This window comes from Gopherus evgoodei, chromosome 9 (genome assembly GCF_007399415.2).
Source record: "Gopherus evgoodei ecotype Sinaloan lineage chromosome 9, rGopEvg1_v1.p, whole genome shotgun sequence".
In the NCBI taxonomy this organism is placed as follows: Eukaryota; Metazoa; Chordata; order Testudines; family Testudinidae; genus Gopherus; species Gopherus evgoodei.
The window spans coordinates 43,712,634-43,737,926 of record NC_044330.1 but is presented as its reverse complement, the minus strand read 5'-3'; the positions used below and the strand labels follow the sequence as shown (position 1 = coordinate 43,737,926).

The following is a 25,293-nucleotide window of genomic DNA, read 5'->3' as shown; positions in this document are numbered from 1 at the left end:
GCACCTTTTGCTCCCAGCTCCTCACACGCACTTCCTCTCCTCTGGCTCCCCCTTGCCTGACTGGAGTGAGCTCCTTTTTAAACCCAGGTGCCCTGATTAGCCTGCCTTGATTGGCTGCAGGTGTTCTAATCAGCCTGTCTGCCATAATTGGTTCTAGCAGGTTCCTGATTACTCTAGTGCAGCCCCTGCTCAGGTCACTCAGGGAACAGAAAACTACTCATCCAGTGACCAGTATATTTGCTCTCTACCAGACTCCTGTACCCTACTGGCCTGGGTCTGTCACACCATTTACTAGTCACGTGCTGATATGGAAGATGAAACCCCAAAGCAGAGTCAAAGGACAGCACACTGGTAGGAATCCCAATACCTTCTCCTTTCCTGCCAGCAGGAATAGGAATGGGTTGGCTTCTCACTTAGGTGTTGCACTTCCACTGTCTTTCATATCAGCCTCTATGCTGGTGGATTTAAATCTCTGGTTATTAGACACTGTTCACTGGAACAATATTTGAAACAATATACTTTTGCACCTGTTGCTACTCTTAGAAATTCTAAGGGTTGGGCTACAACTGAAACTTAGCTCAAACTAGTTATATCACTTAGGGCTGTGAACATTTTCATCTTGTGTGTGATGGAATTAGGTTGCCCTAACCCTCAGACATAAGCTGACCAAAGACTTGTTCCTTAAGAGGGGATATCTCGGCTGACGGGAGTGAATTTACTACAGTGACAGAAAAACGCCTTCTGTTGCTGTAGTAAGGTCTATACTACTGGTGCAGCTGTACCTCAGTAGCATTGTAGTGTAGACATACACTAAGTCTATATTTATATCAGATTAATAGGGAGCACTAAAGTTAACCACTTTATAAATCTGGATGTCCAAGTCCAATCTCCCTTTTCGCTCCTCACAGGAGATAACAGGTTTCTCTTTTCACACACCTACCTGCAGTTTTGATAAGTTACTGAAAGACAGAGGAGGAGAAACCAAATCAAATGTTTTAAATTAAGGGTTTACTCTCTGCTTGTGGGTCCTTATCCTTCCTAAGGTGCAGAGAGTGGGGCTTTGTGAGGAGCACGGAATGTGTGTGTTTATAGGGTGGGGAAAGAATTTAGACAGGAGGCAAGCATTTGAATGTGTAGGTTTTAAGTGAAATAGCAACAGTACAGTGATTTGCATACTACAATCACCTCACTAATCCATGCACTCCAACTGATAGAGGTCTAACTAGTCAGACTAAAAGGATTTGTAAGATACAATTGTCAGTCAGTAACTGTACAACATCCCCAGCCAATACCATAGTTTAGAACCATATTAATCCTACTAAATTGGACTTATCCTTGTTTCTATAGCTATCAAATACATCCATCTTTCTAATCTTTTAGGTTAGTAAATAGAAAGCACTAAAAAGGGAGCAAGCTTGAAAAGCAAAATGACATAACTTCTTAGTCCATTCAGGGTCAGGTAATCTTTAGTGAAACCGCACCTCTTAGCTCATACAGGAATAAAAGTACTTAGAGTTACCGGGATGGTATCTGGTAAGTCATCATAACAGCGTCATCTGTATCTGCCATCAGTAACCAGATAGGATCCTGAAGGACATATTTAATGAAATGTTCACTGTTTTCCATTTCAGGGTTCTTTTTTGTATTATGATTATTTTCTGAGGAGTCAATGCTTCCAAAATATTTGCTGGTATGACTTGTCTCACTACTGCCTTTAAAAATAAAAAGTGGCTTTTATAATAAATGTCACATTCCATTTTAGTACATTGTTTGAACTATGCTTTCCCCTGTAACAGGAAAACCCTTTTAGCCAATCAAAATGCCTGATGGAGGTATACAATAGAGAACCCCTTTAAAAGTCTCTGAGTAGATCATCTGTGTTAACTTCCTACATCAGAGCTGGGCAAACTACGGCCTGCCCAGCCCCTGAGCTCCTGGTCGGGAGGCTAGTCCCCAGCTCCTCCCCTTCTGTCCCCTGCAGCCTCAGCGTGATGCACCACCAGCACTCTGGGCGGGGTGGCTGGCTCCAGCTGGGCAGCGGAGCTGCAAGCTCCTGCCACTCTGAGCGACATGGTTGGGGGGAAGGAGGGACAAGGGTTGGATAAGGGGCAGAGGGCTCCGGGGGGCAGTCAGGGGACAGGGGTGCTTGGATAGGCATGGGATTCAGTGGGAGGCTGTCAGGGGATGGGAGGGGGGAAGGGTGGATAGGGGTCAGGGCAGTCAGGGAACAAGGAGCAGAGGGGGTTAGATGGGTCAGGGGTTCTGAGGGAGGCAGTCAGGGGGCGGGGCCAGGCTGTTTGAGGAGGCACAGCCTTCCCTACCTGGCCCGCTGTACAGTTTCACAACCCCGATGTGGCCCTCGGGCCAGAAAGTTTGCCCACCCATCCTACATAGGGAAGTTTCCCACGATAGCTGTTGCTGCCAAACATGGAATAGAAAGTTTGGAATGGTCAGTAGAATACATATTCATTGCCCTATGGGCTATTACCCAGAAAAGACAGCAACTAAGAAAGGAACCCTATCACACCATCTGTAGTCAAAATCCAATTCAAAATATGACTGAACATGTTAGAGGCAGTATCTGAACACTGGACAATGTTACCCAGAAGCTTTTTATTATTATTATTCTAAGATCTGCAGCGTTAGTTTTGATTAAAAGAAACAAATACTTCTCAGTTTAAATTAGTTCTTTTAAATAGAAAATGAAGAAAAAATTCATCTATTGATTTGTCACAATTACCTCAAATATCTTCCTACCTGGCCTCACAGACTCTCTACAACTAAGATAGCAGATGTTAGTTGTTCCAGATGCAGCCCAAGGAAAAACATTTAAAAAGAAGTCAATGCTTCTCCATTTTCAACAAGCTACTACAGCAACCTGAGACAAATAAAGCTACATGAAATTTATAAATATCGTAAAATTAGGATTGTAAATTAGATTTAAAAGAGTATGATTTTACTGTAAAGCTCTTGAGGTCAAAGTGATATCTGTAATAGCTCACAATCCCCCTCTTAAGGCATGATTATATTTAACCAGTAAATGTTACCTGTTCTGCTTCCTGACATGCCACAGCCATTGGATCCAGATCCCAACGACTCAGCAGCTGCTGATACACCACTTCCTGATGAAGCTGAGCCAGTGCCTGAATATGTATCCTCTTGAAGTAAAATATCAAGTAAATCACTGGACATAGAGAGAGCATCACTATTTTGAGCTTCCACTGGAGAATCAATCTGGGTGAGAGAAAGGTGAAAATGAAATCATAACCATTTATTCACTAACATTTATGTTAATATATGGGACAGACTTCAGTTCTTTACATAAAATTAAGTAACAGTACCTTTTCATAGAGAAAAGGGACAGCTGCACAATACACAGGTAGTCTGACTGATATTAAGGAGGTAGAAGGAAGTGGGTTAATAGGTTTGTCAGGTAATCTTTTAGTCAAATAACTCATTTAGATTTCAACTACATATTCTTTTTCAACACAAGTTAAACATCTCTCTTCAATGTAAGGAAACAGTTTGTCAAAGAGACAGTATTAATGTACTTCACTGTGCTGGAGCCATCTGACTTCTTCTGCAGCATCTAGCTTCTACGGGACAGGAAAGACTAGGAATTGTCCCTACTGTAACTTAAACTTAAAAAAAATAGCTATCACCATTGCTGTAAGAGGACAAAAAGATAAGGCCTGTCTACACACAGTTCTCTAGCGGAAGAAGCTACATGTGTACAAGCATCTTTATACGGGTTTATAATCAGTGCGCTCTAGGGGATCGTACCAATAACTATACTTTTTTATAATACAGTAACAGTATTTTTTCTAATCATGGCTCCTCACAATGCTGTACACAGTGTAGATCTCACTACAGGTTCACATGCACCCTTTGCGCACAAGACCGGAGACACACAAGCCATTTGCACTGGGGCCACACACCTCTGTGCCTCCTTGTGCACCTGTACAAGGTCATAAAGGGCACAGTGGCCACAAACCTCCTTCAGTTCTCTTGCAATACAAGGCATGTACTGCTGAGGAGTGCTAAAAGTGGAAATGGGACAAGTCATAGGATCCACATTGACTACATCTCAAAAAGCCTGTGACTGTAAGGTAAGTAACCGTTCAGTGGAGTTCCACACTGTCACATACTCAGAAGTTGACCAACAAGCAGTATGTATCTGCAGCAGTACCTGGATAGTGTGAGGGAGTGTCTTGTCTATATCAGTCAAACAGAAACTGAAGTACTGCTCCTCTGAATTTGGCATCTGCCCTGGCAGCCATGTGATGTGCATAATGCTTGACAAAAGTTAGCGGGTTGCTTGAGGCATCTGCCTTACAGATCTCGAGGACTGGCATGTTCCAGAAGCTGCTGCCTGTGCCCTAGTGGGGTGTGCATTACTGTCCGGAGGAAAAGGCTTGCTAGCCAACTGACAGAAAGTGGAAATACACTGTGTGTATTGATATTTCTACACTTGACCTTTCAACATGCTGGATATGGCCATGCAGAGGAGGGTGGAGAGAGAGTCTAGAAGGCTGTGTCCTGTTGAGATAACAAAGAAGGCCCTGAAAACGTCCAAAGTATGAAGCTTTTTTTCTCCAGCAAAGAATGCAATTTCAGGAAGAAAAGCAGTAAGATCACAGAATGGTTCAGGTGGAATTCTGAGACCACTTTAGGGAGGAACTTAAGGTGCAATTTCACCACCATTGTGTCCCTGTCGAAGGATATTTTGGTCATATGTGCTTGGAGTTTATTGACTTTCCATGCTGATGTGATGGCCACGAGAGAAAGTCTTGATGGTGAGGTGAGGTGGTATAATGATCACTGTGATAGAAGTTTGAATGGAGGTTCCATAAGTTGCAGGAAGACAATGTGAAGGTCTCATGTGGGATCTGGGTCTCTAATTGGAGGGCAGGGATGAAGAAGGCCCTTGAGAAACCTTGAAACTGTAGAGTCAGAGAAGACTGAAAATGACTGACTATCTGAGCATATTACTGATGCTGCAGCCAGGTAGACTAAAGCTAAATGCCAATTCTGCCTGTTTTAAGAGCACTATGACCAGAATCTTTGGTATCAGAACCTGTACTGGATTTTGGGCTGCCCCTGTGAATGGAAAAAAAAATATTTTCAACTTTGAGGAATTAGCCCTCTTGTTGGAGGTCTTTTGGTTTTGTAAAACAATCTCCTGAACCTATAAGGAGTAGTCTGTCAGTCCTACTCATCCAATCAACATCCAGGCAGTTAGGTGTAATGACTGTGGGTCTGGGTGAAGTATTTGACCCTGGTTCTGAGACAGTATGTCAGGACACATGGGAAGGCATGCTGGGAGGCTGGCTGGACATATGCACGAGATCCAACAGCTAAAGCTGCTTCAGCCAGTAGGGGCTACCATAACTGTAGACATGTCCCATCGTATCTTGGATATTATCCTGTGGATGGGGAGAAGAAGGATCAGTGAGAAAACATAGGAGTTCTTGAGATCAAATGAAGAAAGGCTTCTAGAAGGCAGGCTGGGTTTACATCTCCTTTGAAACAGAAGTCCCTATATTTGAAACTGTCCACTATGGTAAAGAGGTCTACAGTAGGGGATCTCACACTGGTAGAATATCAGGTCAAGAATGGATTTCTGCAGTGACCACTCAAGACTAGTTAAGTTCGAGCTCAAAGTGTGCAAGTCATTGCTGACTCCCAGAAGATTTAGAGCTACCAAGATTGCCGCAGGCTGATGATGCCATTCCCAGAACTTCATGGCTTCTAAACAGAGATGGGATGATTGAGGGCATCCTTGTTTGTTTATATAGTGCACTGCCACTACAAATGGTGCTCTGCCAATGTGCCATCTGTCTGCACCATAGAGTCTGAAGAACAGGCAGGAAAGCTACAGAGGCTAGACTGACAGCCCTTAATTCCAAGAAATTCAGGTAGAGCTTCAGATGATTCTGACAACATGAGTCTTGCATCTGAAAGTGGTTCTATTGGGTGCCCCAATCTGTTCCTGACATCTGTCACTAGCATAATCACTGGGAAGAAACTGAAAAGAGTATTGTCTCATGTTCAGTGGATCTAGCCACCACCTGAGATCCTGTAGGACATGGGGCTAAACTACAACTCATCTGCTCATATGATGCTTGGACGCTGTTGTGGAGTCCACAGATTAAATTTGGCAAGTGGTGTCTCATATGCTGATACAGAAATATGGCCTAAAAGCTCAGGGCATGTATGTGCTGTTGTCAATTTGACCACATGTCATGCACTAATTGACTAAAGGGACCAGAACCTGTCCTCCAGCAGATACCTTTGCTGATCTGGAGTTGATCAGAGCTCCTATTAACTTTACCAACTGCGAAGGACAATTTCTTGTAGTTCACCAGGAATCCCAACTGGGAAAACTGGGAAAGAATGTCATCTAGGGCTGTTTCAATCTTTTCCTGGGACTGTCATCTAATCAGCCAGTTGCCTAGATGGGGATTCCTGGTTTCTTAGATGTGCCATCTCTACAGCCAGGCACTTTGTGAACACTCTTGATGCTATGGAGAGTCCAAATGGCAGAAACCTGTATTGATAATGGTTGGGACTCACTGTGACCCTTAGGTATTTCTAGTGGGCCAGATGGATGGAGGTGTGGAAGGATCCTGCAAGTCAAGCTATCTATCCATCCATTTTTCCTCAACTCTAGAACAGGACAAAGATGACCTTTTTTCTTCAGAAGTACGAGGAGTTTGAAGCCTCTTATGTTCCTGGGGAACCTCTTCTACAGCTCCTAGATGAGGCCATTTCTGTTTCCAATAGTTTCCTGTGAGAAGGATTCATAAAGAGGAATGGGGAAGGTGGTCATATTCTGTGGACTGGTTCTGGTGCTGCTCTTGAACACCTCATTCATCTGAGGATCTGTCAGTATAACAGAGTTTAGAGTCAAGGTTGAGAAAGCTGTTGTTCCCTACTGTACTTCAGATGCTCCTTTGCATCATTCTGTCTACTGTAAAACTGTATATGCTGCCTCTGCTGATACGCAAGCTGAGGGCAGGAAGCTGGAGGAGCACAAATTCCCAGAAGTATAAAGTCACCATAGGATCTTTCAGCAAGAGTAGGACACTGTCACTTTCAATGAACAATTCTGAGCCATCAAAGGGCAAGTCTTCAATTGTCTCTTTTCTAAACAGTCTCAATTTTATCAGTCCCTCCCCATATAGTTCTCATCATCTCTTGGATCCTTCGATTTCTGCTCTCTCTCTTTGAAATAGGGTGATCACGATTGATCATTTGACTATGCCACATGAGGACATTCCATTGGCTCAGATAATGACATATTTTCAGTATTATTTTTCCATCCAATTCTTTATACATTTTAACATTTGTTTGCTTTTGACTACCACTGCACATTGAACAGAAGTTTCCGCTGAGCTGTTCACAATGACATTAAGTTGTTTTCCATGTAGTTAGTTACATTCAAACCCAACTGATGAGCATGAGTAATACAAATTATTCCTTTCAATGTACAATGCTTTGTATTTGTCAACAATGAATTTTTCCTCTCAAGTTTCTCACACAGTATTCTCCAGAGGTGCACCTATTACATTAACTCATTGGTTGAAAACCTGATACAAGGAAAAGCATCTAGTAAGCACCCTTTGTACTCTAGAAATGAAACCGGACTATTTGTCTCACTACCTGAAAGCTTCTCCCCCTTAAAATAATAAGTTTTATGATCCATTGTGGGTAGAACTAGTGTTTAAAAAAATTTTTCTTCCCCCCCTTGTCTAAAATACAATTTAACAAACAAACAAAATACCCCCACCACATCCAAAGATCTAAATTCAGAAAATTTTGACCAACCCTAAATATGGATTAGTCTATGTTTTTTTAGTGTTTTAATCTAATTAACCTTTAAGAGGAGAATATTGTATGGTCTGCTTAAACTAGTTAAGACTTATAAAATCACAGGGCATTCATTGTGTACTCTCTCTCTCTGCACCAACACAGAGGTATCTGGATCTTGCTTAATATGCCAAGAAAACAGCAATAGCTCCACAGAGCATAATTTAAACACACACGCCACTGTAAGACAACAGATCTATGAAGCAGAAGTTATACATATTGGTTAACTCCTTTGCAAGGGGGAGGGATAGCTCAGTGGTTTAAGCAATGGCCTGCTCAACCCAGGGTTGTAAATTCAATTCTTGAGGGGGCTATTTAGGGAACGGGGGTAAAAATTTGTCAGGGAATTGGTTCTGCTTTGAGCAGGGGGTTGGGCTAGATGCCCTCTTGAGGTCCCTTCCAACCCTGATATTTTAGGATTCTATGATTATAGACTAGTATTTCCCAATGAGCACTAAAATAAAATGCATCAGAGATTCTTAGAGTTGAAAATAAAACACTGGGTGATGGCCAGGTCCTAACATTCTGGAGAGATAGGAATTCCAGGGCATATGCATTAGCATCAACACATTTTGCATCAACTACATCATCAAAAAATCCACATTCCCAATAAGTATTTTTAGGGATTCCATACAGGTTAACACTGCTATATCATTTACTACAATTAACTGCATAATATTTAATGACTCATAAGTACACAAGTAACAGTATATGTATCTTGGGTACGTGCATGCACAAGCCTCCCTCTCCCCCCCACATATATTTTTAAGGGGCTAACAGGGGTCCAAATCCTCTATTAGCCTACCTCAATGTTGTTAAATCCTGTATAGCAAACATTATTCTAATAGAGATCCTCTTATTTTCAGAGTTTAAATTCAACAAAATCAACACCCACATGTTGATCCTTGAAATTTAAGGAACCTGAGGTAAAAGGGAAACTGACTGATGGTCCATACAATTTTACTATACCACGTAGACCTAGGAAAAGCTAAAATGGTGTAGAGATACATATATTAATTAATTTCCTCATTTCATTTGCCAATGTACTGTACATTGGATTTTAAAATTACAAAAATGTTTGCTTAGTCCACAGTTATTTTTCCACTTATCTGCCCCTCAAAGCTTGTAACAAAAGAATTAAGTTGCTAAGATGGTTTCTTAGAATCAGTTTCAATTCTCTTCACAAAAAGAATATCGTGTGTTCATATTAACTGAATAAAATATAACAGGTCTTGCAATATACGTAATACATTTCCAAACCTCTTCTACTAACTTTATATTATAAACTTTCTAAAGCAATTAAAAAAAAAGTAGTAACAAAACAGCATGCTGTTTTTGTTCAGTATGAAAACAAATTTCATTTCTCTTCTTTCCCTCATGGAAAGAGTAAGTTTAAAACAATTTATTTCACTAGAATGAGCTCACTGGAAAAGTCCAAATTTCCAACCTAAACTTGAGGGTAGGTTTAAAGAGATTACATTGAAACTCTGCAGCAAAAAAACAAATTGTACAGCTTTGAAACTGATGTTACATAAATTACTGTTGGGACAATACAATTTTACACTTTTCTGAAGTATTTCTGCACATGGACTATGAAGAGAAGAATAGCTATATTCAAAGTGTAAAGATTTATTTTTTTTCTGGAAACTATATGCAATACTTACAGGAGAGGATCCTTTTCTGCTGCTGTCATCAGTTATGGGTTTGTCTGTGGATCCTCCTTCAATTAAAGCTCCATGTAAACCAGCAGCAGCTCCACTTTCAGCACTTTTGGGGGTTTCTTCTAATTGCAGAAGGTTTAGCTGTAGCGGAGAACTGCACCTGGACTGGAACAAAGGCGGCGAGGCCTGATCTTGAGGACCAAGAGACTGTGGAGTGGAGGAACGGGATGGATCATTTCGTGATTCCATGGCAGGAGTCTTTTCACTTTCTGCTGGTGTATTATAATGGAATGGTTGTATTGGAAAGAATGTCTCTTGAGGGAAAGGATTTGGGACAGCTAATGGCGGCTGTGCTGAAAACACTGACTGTGAAGAGAAAGTAGGATCAGCAGAAAAGTTAGGCTGGCTATTGTAAAGTGTCTGGGGTAAATTATTGTTCATTTGAGGGTACATGTAGGTGGGGTGCACAAGAGCTACCACTGGTGCTACAAGAGGTGCAGAGAAGTGTGATGGCTGCACAGGACAATTATTTCCAGAATCTGGTAAATCATTGAAACCAGAAAGGCAAGCCTCAGGACCTGGAGGTACAGTTCCTGCTGCTGAAAAAACTGGAAGTGGATATGCAGGCATAACAGCAGGGAAAGACATGGCTGAATGGCTAGCTTGAGAAGTATCTGATGGTGACCAAGCTGTACTATTTAGGCCTTGCAAAGGAAACTGATGAGGGGGATTGGGTCCAGAAGTTGTACTGTCCGAGGACTCCTGTGGTTTAATTCGTTTTGGTTTTGATTTCCTGTTCTTTCCACTTTTCCTCCAAGACTGATCTACTCCAGAAGTACCATTTCTTTGCCCACGAGCACCTGGAACACAGCGGGAAATAATTATACCAAATTGTGAAGTGTCCCCTTCAAGTCATTCTCAGAAGCTGCTGAAAATTGTGTCTGTTGCTCTATTCCAACTGAATGGAACTGACTAGGGAGTAGTCAGACTCATTCTTCTGCCTCTGGCACAGAAACTTTGCAGGAGCAGCTGTATTAGCACAATTGCAGAAAAGGAAAATCAAGGAGGGGGAAAAAGCTGTGCATTTTGTGCCCAAATGTAGTCCTTCACCCCTTTGTCCAACAGTTTTGATGCAGCGACTTCAGTTTTTGAGGGGGGAGTACCTCTAGAATTCTCTCTGGTCAATGAAAACAGCAATTACAGAAAGGCAATTCTAGCCCTCTTTGTGTTAGAGAATGACTGCCGCACAGGCCTTTAATTTCAGAGGAAACTCTAAAGACTCTCAAGCAAGCAAAAGAGGGAATAAACCCAGAACAAAAGATGTAGCAAAACTAGGAGGTGCTGTGGCAATTTATTTATTGATTGATTGATTGAGGAAAAGGTCTTTTTATGTAGAAGAGCGTGTTGCTTTATTTTACGTGGAAGACAACACTAAAATTTTCTTTTAGTTACAAACTAAACTGGTGTCAGTAGTCAACTGGATTGATGGAGGAAAGAAAAATTTCACACATTTGAAAATCTCCATTCTGGTGCACACTTGTCAGAAGGCAGAGAAGAAAGTTTCTCGATTATCAGTATGTTAAACACCTGGCTGTGGATTGTGCATAGTATGTAGATGTCAATAGCTACACAGTACATGAGCTATAATTAAAAATTGAATTCTGCCCTCTCAGAGTGAGTTTGACACTGCTGATCTAAAATCAGTTCAGCAAATACTTTAATTCCCTAACCAATAATATGACCATCTTTCGTGATCATTTTCATTCATCACCATCACAAAATTACTTATAAGTACATTTATCCATTGGTTCCAAAACTTGGGATGAGGCTGCCCCATTGTTTTTAATATTAATGTAAAATGCTCTAGCACACAATTTGTAGATGTTCACATCCTACCATAAAGAGGTTAGTAGAATTTGAATCTTCTGTTAAAATATTGATCATACACACTGTAGAAGTGAAGAACAATCCCACACATACAAGTTTAAACATTACTTTTATGGATTTGATTTTCAAACAAGGGATTCATAGATGAAATATTTTGTCATAATTTTTCATGGCAACTTGTAGTACAGTAGAACCTCGGAGTTACCAACACCAGAGTTAGTAACTGACCAGTCAACCACATGCCTCATTTGGAACTGGAAGCATGCAATCAAACAGCAGCAGAGACAACAAAAGCAAATACAGTATAGTACTGTGTTAAACATAAACTACTAAAAATAAAGGGAAAGTTTAAAAAAAGATATGACATAGTAAGGAAACCGTTTCTGTGCTTGTTTCATTAAAATTAAGATGGTTAAAAGCAGCATTTTTCTTCTGCATAGTAAAATTTCAAAGCTGTATTAAGTCTATGGTCAGTTGTAAAACTTTTGAAACATAGCATTTTGTTCAGTGTTACAAACATTTCAGAGTTACGAACAATCTCCATTCCTGAGGTGTTCGTAACTCTGAGGTTCTACTGTATGTTTTGTTGATTTATATTTTAAAGATCTAGTAACAGAATCCTTGGTGGTTCCCCACTGCAAGGATAGGAGAACCTAACCATGCCCAGTTATCTACATTGCGCGGTTCCTCACTATTTGCAAGGGTGTGTGTGCTCTGCCCTTTGTGGGCCTTCTTAAATCTCTCCAGATGGGGAATCAAAATAAAAGTCACAACCCCCAAGATGTTCAGGGATAATTCCTCTCTGCAGCCCCAGTAAGGGGGTGTGTTTGGCAAGTCTAAAGTGCTATCAGTGATCCAGCACCAAAGTAATGGGTTTTGGGAAGATCGCTCTGGCTGGGCCTCTGAGGTCTGCTATACTCTCCTCTGCATCATGGTGAAGGTCTCTGGTGAGGGGTTCCATCCACAGCTTCAGGAGTCATTCCTGCAGTCTGATGCTTCGGGCAATCCTGCTCCTTTCCCTCCCGGTTCCCCCATAGGTGACTGCAGTTTAAAAGCCTCCTCATTATCATGCATGATTGACAGGGCTGCAGAGACGGGGCTAGCTACACCACCTGGACTCTGAGGCCTTCCTCATCTGTGTGGGATCCCTACACCCCATCATAGGTATAACACAACATCTCACATTTAAAGGACTTAGCAATTTTATGCTTTATGCTATAGATCAACAAGGGCCAAACTGTGGCTCATGAGCCACATGCGGCACTTTTACTGTTAAAGTGCAGCTTGCAAGCCCCCCATGTCTCCCCATTCTCTTCCTATCAATTGGGGGTCGGGGGGAAGAACTCAGGACCTCTGCCTTGCAGTGGGGTAGGGGCTTCAGCAGGAGTCGGGATGAAGCCCCAAGCCCCGGTTCCTGCAGGTGTGCCCCCGCTTTCGAACTTCTGAAGATTGTTGTATGCAGCTCGGAAGACCAGTAAGTTTGGCCACCCCGCTATAGATTCTTTAAATTCAAATGCAATAAATCTTCAATTTGTAACTGATGCCAGTTATCAATACAAAAGATACAACTATCCATGCCTATTTTACATATAATATTCCCTTCTATTTTTTCCTCCTACCACTGTGCCCTACAGATCAGTGTCCCTTCTCCATTCCTTTCTGGGCTTCCTGGAAGGAGCAGGATTTCATATCCAGGGTTCAGTGAACACTGAAGCCTAACTTCAGCCAAAGAAAAATGACAATTGCATTTGTACTAACCTTAAAGTGATCCATGGTTTAACAATAGCTTCTGAACCTGCAACATCTAAGATATGTTTTTTCCTGTTCACAGATAACTTTAATGGTTAAAACAAAGTTCAAAAGACAACAACTATTGCCTTACCACGTTCACCATGACGTCCTTTGGGTTTATCTTGTAAGTAGTAATTGCAGCGGGATTGAAAAATCTTGAATCTTTTGATTTCTTTGAATTTATTCAAAAAGCTCTGCTCTTCTTTTTGTGTATGCACTGCAAGAATTTCCTTTGTAAGTCCCAGCTTCTTAAATAGCTCTTTTTCCTGGTTTGCATGTATAGCGGTGGATGGAGGGACAAGAAGTTGACTATCGAAGAGTTCTGTTCCACTAGGACCATCTTCTATCATTTCTAGAACAAAAGTGAAAAAATATTTAAGGCAAATGAGGCAAAATATTATGCTAATTTTAAAATTAAGACTTTACGATAAAAGCACTGTAACTCTAAAATGTCTGTCCGTAAGTATTCTATAGCAACAAAAAAGCGTACATCATCCCATCGGTTGATAATGGAATAGCTAATTACAGTGGTAAAATGTCTTAAATTAAGCTATTCATCTCAATAATAAGTACTGTACCTAATTCAGGTTGTGGTTTTTTGTCCCCAACATGAACTATGGTGCTACTGTAGCTGCACTGACTGGTGAAGGATACAACACTTTCTGGTTTCCCAGGTAAAGCCAAAGAGGTTAAGTGAGCACCAACTACCGGAGGACCATTTGATTTATCAGATGTCTTCAACACAGCAGGGTCTATATGAGTTTTCAACAGCACTCTTTCTTCAGAGGAGAAAAAATTAAAACTTCATTAGATGAAACATGAAATAAGCTAATGAAAAAAAAAATCAATCGCCTGAGTCATAGAATGCCAGAGACTGAATTGCTTTTGAGAAGAAAGCAAGGTTATTCAGATTCTGTTCATTCCCAATAGTTCAGCAAGGGCCAACGTGTTTATGTCAGATATTACCCCAACTTCCAAAACATACTATTACACACACACACACACACACACACACACACACACACACACACACACACGTATTTCCATCGATAACAGCTGAAATTTACAGATAGGCAAAGTAAGAAGAATGCTTCTTGAGAACTTAGTGTTTGATTTAAGGACCTATTTTGACATGTGATGTTGACAATTTGTGTTTTAACAGTTATAAAGCTTTAGCTTTTTGAATCTCAATGTCTACTGTCATTAAATAATTGTCTGACCCTCCCCATAACTTCCAACCATTATGAACATTTAAAAAGATAAAAAACAAAACAAATGCTTAAAAACAATATTAGCTGTCAAAATTATAAAAAATAAAAATAAAATTCTGCCATGCCTATTTATATATTCCTTCTGCCTCCCTTTCTACTTCCTCCATCCCTTTTCCAACAATAGACATAGGGGGAGGGATAGCTCAGCGGTTTGAGCATTGGCCTGCTAAACCCAGGGTTGTGAGTTCAGTCCTTGAGGGGCCCACTTAGGGATCTGGGGCAAAATCAGTACTTGGTCCTGCTAGTGAAGGCAGGGGGCTGGACTCAATGACTTTTCAAGGTCCCTTCCAGCTCAAGGAGATAGGTATATCTCCAATTATTATTATAAATGTGATAGCCATCAAGAATTCTCTTTTAAAAAGTACAACGTATCTTTAGTTACTTTAAAATTGTATAGTTATTTATACCTAGTCATATCCAATGTTTGCCTCTTAATTGATTTGCTTTAGCTTTGACCCCCAGAAAAGTTATATATGTATATTAATATGCTTAATGCACTTGTGTGATTACCATAACAAACACAGCTGTTCCAACATCAAAACCATAATAAGATTATATAGTTATTTCTATTGTGATGAACTGTCAACGCCTTCAGAAACTCCAAATTAAGGGAATCTTAACCACAAATTATCAAACTACAAAAGCTGCAAACATTCATGAATTTTCACAATTTTATGTAGCTTTTTAAAAGCCTAACACTAACGTGATTTGTTTAGTGAACACAGATAATGAAATTTCAAGAAGAAATTTCATCAATTGTCTTTGACAGTGCAGAAGTTACCCTAAGCTAAAGTTATTTAGAATTTTGATTTCACGGCCACATTGTCTTGCTAGACATGAGAATGTCAAAATCAAATATGGGCATTCTCTCCCTCTCCACTTAAAAAAATCCATACTTGAGAATGTTCTGCACAGAACTGATATTTTTGCTAAATCCTAATTGAAATTACGTTAATACCTCCTGATGGCTTTATGGCATTATCAGCTGTTTTTTGCTTGTGATCAGCAGAACTCAGTGAAGCAGCATTGTTTGATGAAGGTTCACATTTTCTCTTTATTGTGCCAGGTATGCTGCAACTCTCCAAGTACCTATATAGTAAGTGTTTAACAAAGTTAAATAAAAATGTTGCAAACTTAGGGGTTAAAAACAATTTACACACCAACAATACACATTGGATGGAAGCCTACCTGATGACACTGTCTAAACAACTAATCTGTTGATAGGAATACACAGGCTGTTCCTTCCAAGTCAGTTCCTCTGTAACCACATTCTTATGAGCAGCAATAGCTACAGTATCCTTTTCAGCTATATCTTCCATCCGAACACTCGAAAAATTTGTTTTTTCTGTATAAAGATTCATGCTTATTATAAGTTAACCCTTCATAACTCTTAAAATAAAGCAGATGTAAATCAAAACCTAATTTATGTCCTTCTTCTGAATGACTCAGAAGTTATCCTTCATTAAAATATAGTAAAACCAGTAAATATTGCAATAAAATGTTTGTGCCAGTCAAATGTAACGGAAGTATTGCATAAATGTTTTTCACAATTAGCGGAAAACCAATAGTCCTCATAGTTTTAACTTGAAATTTAATTTATATTACGCTGTATTCGGTACTTACTTATTTTCAGTCAGCATACTCAAAACAGAATTTATGAAGGTCTGAGGACTACGAGGGTGGATGTAAAGTATTAAGGAACCAGGTGAATAGCCAAACTTTTTGTATGTTCAAATTTTAAATCTTATGAGTGACAACAAGTTGAAAGTATCTATGAATTTTTGGAGTTACAAATAGAAAGAAAATATTTTACTTGTTTTTGTAACATTTTGTCCCTTCCTAAATTTAGCTTTTAACTTTAAAAACTGTGAGCTCAATTCATGTGCCTCATGATATTTTCTATGAGTCACATCACAGTTGTTGGGCTGAGGCATTTGTTACAATGTCTATGCTGACATGACCTAATACCCACTAAAAAAATGCAATTATCTGATGGTTTGGTGGAATACTCCCCAGTAAGGCTAAAGAGAACACTGTGCAATGAAGACAGGCTCTAGGAAAGCTCTCACTATACATCTTCTTACAACTGCACATATATTATGTACCAACAATGTTGCAGTACAAAATAAAATCCCTCCCTGAAGGAATTTACTACTTTCAGAAACAGAACAAATATGCAAGAATAGAGACAGAGAATAATAATTAAATTATTTATAACATAGTATAATCCAAATAGTTATCTTAGAATACGCTTAGCTATTAAGTCTTTGAAAGTTGTCCATCACAAAAATATTCAATTAACTGGAAAACTCCAAAAAGATATTTGATCCAATTCTCAGACATTGAACTCACATCCATAAACACAAAATAGTATTAAATAAAAGTAAAGTTCTGTTTCCCAGTTAGTATTATAGTCTGACAGTCATATTTTGCCTGGAAATTGGATTTAATTACTTTAACACAGCTGACTTGAACAAAAATCTGAACTTCTGCTGTTTTACAGAAAAAAATACAAGCTCTTGCTGCTTTACCTCCAAAAGACTTTTTCTTATGTTCCAGCTTCACTCTTCTATCAGTGAAAACATGTTGTCCTTCATTTCTGGCCATATGTGCATCTTGACATGTCACCTGAAAAGTGTCAAGGGGTGTGCAAAGAGAAAAAATAGTCACTAGAAAATTTTGGCTTATTCATACATATTGAGTCCTTAATGAACTCCCTAGGCTTCAGAGCCCAAGCTCCAACCTTAAATGCAACTTCAAAGAGCTTTGCTGTCCACACAGCTATTTTCAGAGTGCTAGTGTGAGCCTCACAAACCGAAGCCTGTTGACCTGAGCTGAGAAGGTCATTTCCAAAGGCTGTGTACATATACTGAAAGGACTGGTGAACAAGATTTTTTTTTCTTGATTGAGAAAGCAAAGACTTACATAATTTTACTACACACTGTGGTTGACATAGTCGCATCTTAGACTGCATTTAATTCTTCCAGTGTTAGCTAGGGGAGCACAAACTACCAAGAACAAAACACTTTTTCCCAAAATATTGGGCCATTTATTTGAAACTAGCAACTGAGCTTGCAGAGGAAAATTAGAAAAAGAATATTCTACACAACAGACTCAGTCCTGGTCTCTGAAAAAAAAAAATTAATAATGCTTAATATAGCATTTCAAAAAAGAGATCTGCCTATCTTTTTAAACACCATTAATTAAAAATTCTTAGTCTATCCTCACAAAATGTATCATCATTCTGACCCTGCCTCTGCACTTGCTAGAATAGTTTAAAAAAAAAGCTGTATTTCTAATGCTCATGTTTAGAAAAAAAATTGTTAAAATCAAGATAGGGAAGGTAAAAGTCTTTAAGGGTTTTAGTGAATGCTAAGATACTTTTTCCTGCACATAATATTTGTGCTGATCAGCAGAAAACAAAGACAATGACATACTCGAAAGCCCACAGGAGTTGTAACACAATAGCAGGATCAGTAAGAAGCTATATTAAATAATTTAAAAAATATATTTCTCAGAAGAATCTGCAAACTTCTGCAGCCCAGATTTGAATGCCAGCCCAATGCTAAGGACACAAATACTAGAGCTGGGTGAAATTTTCCAGTGAATGGTAAATTGGCCAAAAAAAATGCTTCTAGGTCCAGGCAACCAGAGCAGTCATCCTGGGCACCGTCTTCCAGAGGGCTCTGTACCAGTCAGAGCAGTGGGGTTTTTGGCTCTGTTTCTCCAGGTGGGCACCAAAAACATGGTCTGCCCTGGCCAGCAAAAGGCTCAGGACCATTCCTCTTTTGGGGGGGCATCAAAACTATTGGTGAATTCAGGTCCAATCCAGTGAACAGTTTCAAACAAAAATGGAAGAGAGTACAAAAGGTCAAAACAACACATTTCAACTTGTCATTTCAAAAAATCAGTTCATTATGAAATTTAGCTAATAAAAGGATCCATAGGTAAAAGTATCCAAAAACAACCAAAAATGAAAAACCAATAAATAAATAAATAAATCAAAAAATAAAAATTCATTTCAGATTGAACTAAAATGCTGCAGTCAACCCAAAACAAAAATTCAGTTTTAGTTTGAACTGAAACAAGTAGTTTTCATACTTTTTTTGATTCAAACCCTTAACTAAAAAATCAACTATTTGCTAGGCCAGGGGTCAGCAACCTTTCAGAAGTGGTGTGCCAAGTCTTCATTTATTCACTCTGATTTAAGGTTTTGCATGCCAGTAATACATTTTAACATTTTTAGAAGGTCTCTTTCTATAAGTCTATAATATATAATTAAACTACTGTTATGTAAAGTAAATAAGGCTTTTAAAATATTTAAGAAGCTTCATTTAAAATTAAATTAAAATGCAGAGCCCCTCAGACCAGTAGCCAGGACCCAGTCAGTGTGAGTGCCACTGAAAATCAGCTTGCGTGCCGCCTTTGGCGCAAGTGCCATAGGTTCCCTACCCCTGTGCTAGGCTCTAACTAGGGGGGTGGGCAGTGTTATCAGTCTTTGGGTTCTTTTGCCAACAAGAATGTCAAGGCCCAGGCACAGCCTCAAAGGACACTGCTATTCAAAAAGAATCTTTTCCCATGCACATGAGCAGAAACCATATGGACAATCATTCAAAGAGCCAAACTACTCCACTCCTAGGCAACTGTCTCACGCTTGCCATCCACACATCATACAAGTTTATTGCTCTTCTGTAGAATGTCTCACAACCCTCACAGGAAGAAGACAAATACAAAGATTTCCCCCCTCTCATTTCTTCCATCCACAAACAGGTAAGCCAGCGAACTAGCTCTTCCCCTATAAAATTAAGGAAAAAAAGTTTTCACAAACTAATAAAGCTATATCCCTGCTTAGAAATAGATTAAGCTTTTGTGGGGCCCTGGGGCAGAGCAAGTAGGGGCTCCTCCCCACCCCTTCCACCAGCAGGTCCTTGGCCCCTCCCAGCTCCTGCTAGGGAAATGGAGTGAGGGTACGGGGGCTTCCCCTGCCCACCTGGCGCTCCTGCCAGGAAGTGCCCTCCCCACCCCTTCCCCCACTCCCTGGCAGGAGCACCGGGTGGGCGGAGCGGGTCTGCGCCCATTTTTCCAGGGTCCCCGGGCACAGGCCCCATTGGCCCACTGCTAATCCACCACTGCTTTTAGTTCTTGATAGGAATTCCTCTCAAACAGGACCAACCATCTCCCCAACATTTCTGCTGGAAGGACCTGGCCAGAGCCATAATGCAGCAGTAGCCTCAATCCCAGCCCAAAATTTGAAACCACAACAACAGTGAAAATCATTTTCAGTTATAGAGAGTTTTGTACCAAAGACTTCATTTAAAAAATAAAATTAAAAAAAAAAAAAAAAAACAAACAAAAAAAACCTTACATGCTTGTCCTTTAGCGTCTCTTCATTGTTGTTCCCATTGCTGTCACTGGATGATGCTATACTCATTAAATGCTCATGGGATCCATTGCTACCCAAGCTTCCATAGCCACTAGATCCACTGTTGTGTACAGGCTGCAAAAAAAATATTAGCAATCAACTTTAACAAAAGTTAAGCACATGCTAATTTTTGTCATTCTGAATCATCAGTAAGATTCTATAGCTGCATGCTTTCTTAAGATCCCAGACAGGGATACATTTGACTATACCTATATATCAAAGCAAGTACAATACTGTACATATATGAGCAATTATTTCTAGGATTGCACCCTCATGCCCCAAATCAGGCAATGAGCTCCCAATAGGCACAATCCCGTGAAGCCATGAAACCCCAAAGGAGTCAATAGGACTCTGCACAAAGCAAAGTTCATTGCAGGGTTGGGGTAGCTTAAAATATACTTTAATATGGATAGTGTATGTGACTTCTAATAAAGAAATCATAGCAAGTTAAAAGACAGCATGATTTTGAATGCATCACTGACAGTATTTCTACCTGGTCAAATATACCTGTATCACTTTTGATAAAGAGAAAATAGTATCTATTAATGTCATTATTGTTAGACTGACTAGGACTATTGTGTAGCCTCTTAAAATTCCAGATAAAAAAGTTTAAAAGACAACGCATTCAGCCAAATAAAGAATTCAACTTTATGACATGGAAAAAACATGTAACTGTTTAAAAACCTAACCATCATCAGACAAAAAAAAAAGGTAAGTATAAAACTATAACTCACTACATCATGGGATATTAGAGGCAAATTGTACTTTTAAATAACAGTGTCTTGCAGTCCGGAAAACTATCATTAAGATTCAATAATTAACCTTAAGTCTACCTCTGTGTAATATATTGACAGTCTTATATATGGAATAGTGCCAGCATCTGTTGGATACTTGGGGAACTGCAGGCATTGGTTGATTTGGAGCGTATTAGTGGAGTATATGAATTTATGTGGTCCTAATCCAGTGATCCCCAAACTTTTTACCTTGTGCCCCTCCTTACTCGTCTGCGTTCCCCTCTCCCTCCCAGAGCTGGGCCCGGCAGTCGGGGCCCTGAGCACAGGGCTGGGGGCCAGAAGCCAAGCTGGGTGGCGCTCCCTTCCCACTGGAGCTGGCCCAGCCCCTAGCTGTGCCCCCTGAACGTTCCTCCATGCCCCCTCCACAGGAGGTGCACCCCAGTTTGGGGACCTCTGTCCTAATTTGTCATGCAGGAAGATAACCATTTTCCACCCAAAAGTATTTTGAACTCTTCATTATGATGTTTGTAACAGGGTGCTGGCCAGGAGACCTGGCCAGGCCCCGTTAGCCCCAGCTCCCATTAAGGGGAATTGATTGGAGCTGGCAGGGTGTGGCTCATTGCCGGGCTAAAGAAGAAACACCTGTGGGTTTTATGGGCCAGGGGGCTGTATAAAGCTCACAGGAAGGAAGCAGAAAGGGAGGAGCCTTAGACTGGAGTTCCCTGCTAGCTGCAGAAGCTAGCTGTCCCCCAAGGGACTACCTGGGCTGAAATAAACTGTATATAGAAGGTGGTGGGAACAAACACTGAAAATAAAAGGGCACTGGTGTTTGCACAGAGAGGTCTCCAGTTGGTTTTTGAGAGGAGTGGTGAAGTGCGCCACTACAATGCTGAACAGGCCATTTTGTCTGAATTGGGAGAATGGACTGCAATGCAATTTATTCCTGTTACCTCTGCTATGGTGATTGGGCAAGGGGGTGGGGGGGCATATTACAGTTTACTTTTTAAGTAAAAAGTTATTTAAACTATTGAATGGGGACGGTAAAAGGCTGGGTATATTTGTTAGTGTAGGTTGTGGGATGCCTGGTATAAAATGCAGACGGGGTCATAAGGCCGTAAGTTTATTATAAATTTGTAAAGGAATGTGTTACACAATAGAGAATCAGATAATTAAACAAATGACTTCTGTAAAATAGGGGTAATACACTGCTACCGCAAAGGGGTGTTATGAAGACAAAGGTATTAAAGATAAAACTCTCAGGTACTGCAGTAATGGAGGCCATGTAAGTACTCAAGACCCAAGCACGACATAAAACCCCAGACCCTACCTGTAACAACAGCCGGTATATTTGTTCTGTGATTTCCTGAATGCTAGGATGAAGGATTTTATCTTCTGTGTAGTTGGGAGCAGCAAATACGTCTTCATTTAAGGGATCACTGTAAAAATTATTATACCCAAAATATTCCAAATGCATGTAAAACACAACCTAAATTAATCTTTCATATATATTAAATAGGCTCTTGTTCCTATTCTATTGCATCTAAAAAACTTTCAATCTGATAAAATGTGCAGCCTTACTCTGAACATGGCTTCTCCATTCTGAAGTAACTCTTGACAATATTGGAAAAACCTGCAGCACTTACAAATTTATTGTTAAAAGCATTTAATGTATTATAATATACATTTACAATCACAAAACCCAAATACCAAGATTAAAAGAAAGCAGTTTGAATTTGTCATTTTTGTACAGCTCTCTTCCACTAATTTAAAAAGAGTTGCTTTGCAGACTTGAACCCCCACCCTCATTAATTAATATGAGAATCTAATAACTTGTCTACTTACGTCCTAACTTTGTGTCTTCCAATTATAAATGAGACTTTTCGGCTCCAAGGATTAATGAAACTAGACCAGCTGGTGTCCATAGTTATGTATTCCCCATTTCTAGTGCAAAACCTGATTGGTGAATAGTCAAAAGGCTGTCCACCATATTGAAGTACTATAATGCAAGTTTTAGAAAAATGTCAGTTTTATAGTCACACATGAACATTATATTTAATATGCTTTTATTCAATTTTTATAATAATTTCACAACAAAAAATTTGAGTATGTATACATATAGGGCAGACAAAGTTTATCCAGTAACCAAACTCTAGGTAATTTCACATCAAAAAGGGAAAATTACAAGTGTTTGGCCACCAAAGAGAACTGACCTGCACTGTATATATTTAAATTTATAGAAAATAAAATTATATTCTTTGCTCATACCAACATCTACAAACACATTTTAATGAAAAGAAATCAGAATGCTGAATTTTATTCTCCAACATAAAATTCTTCACTAGGTAGAAGACCTAAATATATATATTTTTGTAAATGCATTTCATATGTAAAAACAAGATTTTAAAAACGTGATGCCATCACAGCAACACTAACTCCACCAAGAAAAATGTCCCCAGAAAAAATAACTGAAAAATTATTCCATTTTCAAAATTTAAGCAACCCAAAAAAAAAAAAGGAGTTGACACTGACCAAGAGGCTCATATTTTCTTTCCTGTCAGTTCATTAATCAACGAAAAAAAGATCACTCAAAAATGACTACGTATATGAGTATGATCTTGAGACAATTATCTTTCTGAAAAATGGCTAACATATTTACTTATTATGGCCATTTTGTCTCCAACAGTCAGACTGTACCCTAAGGAACAAGAACTTGAGTAATAATTCTCCTATTTTGTTGTTGACTAGTGTTAAATGTTCAGCTGTAAACCAAATGAAAACGGATAGTTTCGTTTTTCTTTGTTTGCAAAACAAATAATCAGAAAATTGACTAATTCTATACAACCTACCAGCTTGTCTCCCCTTTAGTTCCTTGAAAGTTTTAAGGTCCCTGAATTCTAACTTGTATTTTTCTTAGAAAAATCTACCTTATTTGTCAACATAAAAGATAACATACTTTTTTTATGAACTGCTAGCATTAGAGGTCTGTCACTTGGATGAAGATGCAATAAAACAGGGGTTCCTATTAAGTCCTGAGGTAGGTATCCCAAAAGAGGTACAGCTCTGAAAAAAAGAAAGTCAAGTGAAATAAATGCACACAAAATCCTACTTTGAAATATTTCATTTAAAACTCTCTTTTCTAAGCTTTAGCTTTTTATTTTTTAAATTAAAAAAACTATGTGGAATTGAATTTGGGAAGCGTTAGTATCAGTTCCATAGTAACATGCGACAACCCTTTGGCGAAGATTGCATTCATTTTTATAGCACTTATTTATGGCACCAATCACCAGATTGCCTAAGCACCTCCATAACATTCATGGATATTAAGGAGTTTATTCTCACAAAACCCCTCTGAAATAGGGAGGTATCCTCCATCTACAGATTTGGAGCTGAGACAGAGAGGTCATACCAGATGTCTGTGGCAAAACCAGGAACTGATCTCCTGAACCCAAGTCTGGTGCCTTAACTAGAAATCCACTCTTCCTCTCAGATTAAAGGTTTACTTTTCTGAAGAGTTGCCACACAGTCAGCCCAGTAGTTCAGGTATTTAAAAGGAATTAAGGAAGACTTAAAACGTTAGGAGCTAGTCTGAAATTTTATTAGATCTCCGTAACTTACCAATGACTTTGTTCCAATGAAGAAAGCCTTTAGGTTAATGCAACAAAAACTCATTCCTACTTATGCATATTAGGGAGATTTTCGAAGAACAGCTGGCAACTAGGTGCCTAATTCCTATATGTGCCTTGAAAAACATCTTAGCAGTACTCGCACCATTCCTACTTATGCCAAAGAAGTTGATGGATCAGAAGTTATTTGCAAGATACAAACAACTACCTTTGTAGACATCAAAAGTTGACATCTGGAATTTCAGATATCTGCATTTTTGTCAGAGACAAAGTGCCTGACAAGCAGAGAACAAACTCCAGGGAAGCATGATCCTTGCTCCCGTGGAGCCTAAAAGCATTACAGGGAAGGCACTGCTTTCAGCACTGCACTTCTGACAGTCCACAAGAGAACTCCCCTTCAACATGTTCGGTCAGAGTTTCCAAAAGCATGAAGTTCACTTCCTTGGGGTAGGAGATGGAGCATACAGACAGACCTCAACTATTCCCAAGTCTCAGCATTCATTTAAGAACAGGTCTGTAGCTGCTGTGCCATAAAGAAAACACAAAAACATGACCTGAGCATAACTGATGAAGCAATGTCTTCCTGAGTCTGCAGACAGCCTGAAATAATAACCTTTCAGGAGGTGAACTGCCTGCTCATTTTAAATGAGCATGCTAATTATGACAGTTAACACTATGGATATTTAAAGTACTTCAAGGCTACAGGCACATAAGGAGAGGAAATGTATTATGAAGCTCTATACAATCTACTCTCAATCACTTCTCCTTTTGGGTAGACTTCAATATCACATGACCAGGTAGAAAGAGATGGAGGTGAAATTGGTTTCATTTTCCTGAAAATAGGCAGGTGGAGGACAGAGGGGAGAGACACTCAGCTAGCTTTCAAATAAAAAAAATCTAGCAAACACTATGTTAGGTGGTGTGTTGGAGTGCAACAACTGCCCTACTAATTTTAGCAACTTGAACTCTTATCACTAATTTAGTTATGAAGGAACATGCAAGTTTAGTTACCATTAAGCAAGAAGTCATCAG

The 25,293-nt window shown here is 39.5% G+C and overlaps 1 protein-coding gene across 4 annotated transcripts in view; it reads right to left on the bottom strand.

The window, feature by feature from the left end:
* Nucleotides 1-25,293, bottom strand: part of PER2 (period circadian regulator 2) — an 87,252-nt gene that overhangs the window by 4,568 nt on the left and 57,391 nt on the right. For 3 of the 4 annotated variants that reach the window (XM_030574249.1, XM_030574250.1, XM_030574252.1), the window contains 12 exons: nucleotides 23,592-23,698; nucleotides 22,481-22,634; nucleotides 21,966-22,074; nucleotides 19,848-19,979; nucleotides 17,014-17,110; nucleotides 15,671-15,827; nucleotides 15,441-15,571; nucleotides 13,790-13,993; nucleotides 13,303-13,563; nucleotides 9,537-10,393; nucleotides 3,048-3,234; nucleotides 1,520-1,712 (listed from right to left, as the gene is read on the bottom strand). In XM_030574249.1, the coding sequence (XP_030430109.1) occupies nucleotides 1,520-1,712; nucleotides 3,048-3,234; nucleotides 9,537-10,393; nucleotides 13,303-13,563; nucleotides 13,790-13,993; nucleotides 15,441-15,571; nucleotides 15,671-15,827; nucleotides 17,014-17,110; nucleotides 19,848-19,979; nucleotides 21,966-22,074; nucleotides 22,481-22,634; nucleotides 23,592-23,698 (2,589 nt within the window). The remainder of the gene's footprint in view (nucleotides 1-1,519; nucleotides 1,713-3,047; nucleotides 3,235-9,536; nucleotides 10,394-13,302; nucleotides 13,564-13,789; nucleotides 13,994-15,440; nucleotides 15,572-15,670; nucleotides 15,828-17,013; nucleotides 17,111-19,847; nucleotides 19,980-21,965; nucleotides 22,075-22,480; nucleotides 22,635-23,591; nucleotides 23,699-25,293) is intronic. The other variant, XM_030574253.1, reaches the window with a different exon arrangement.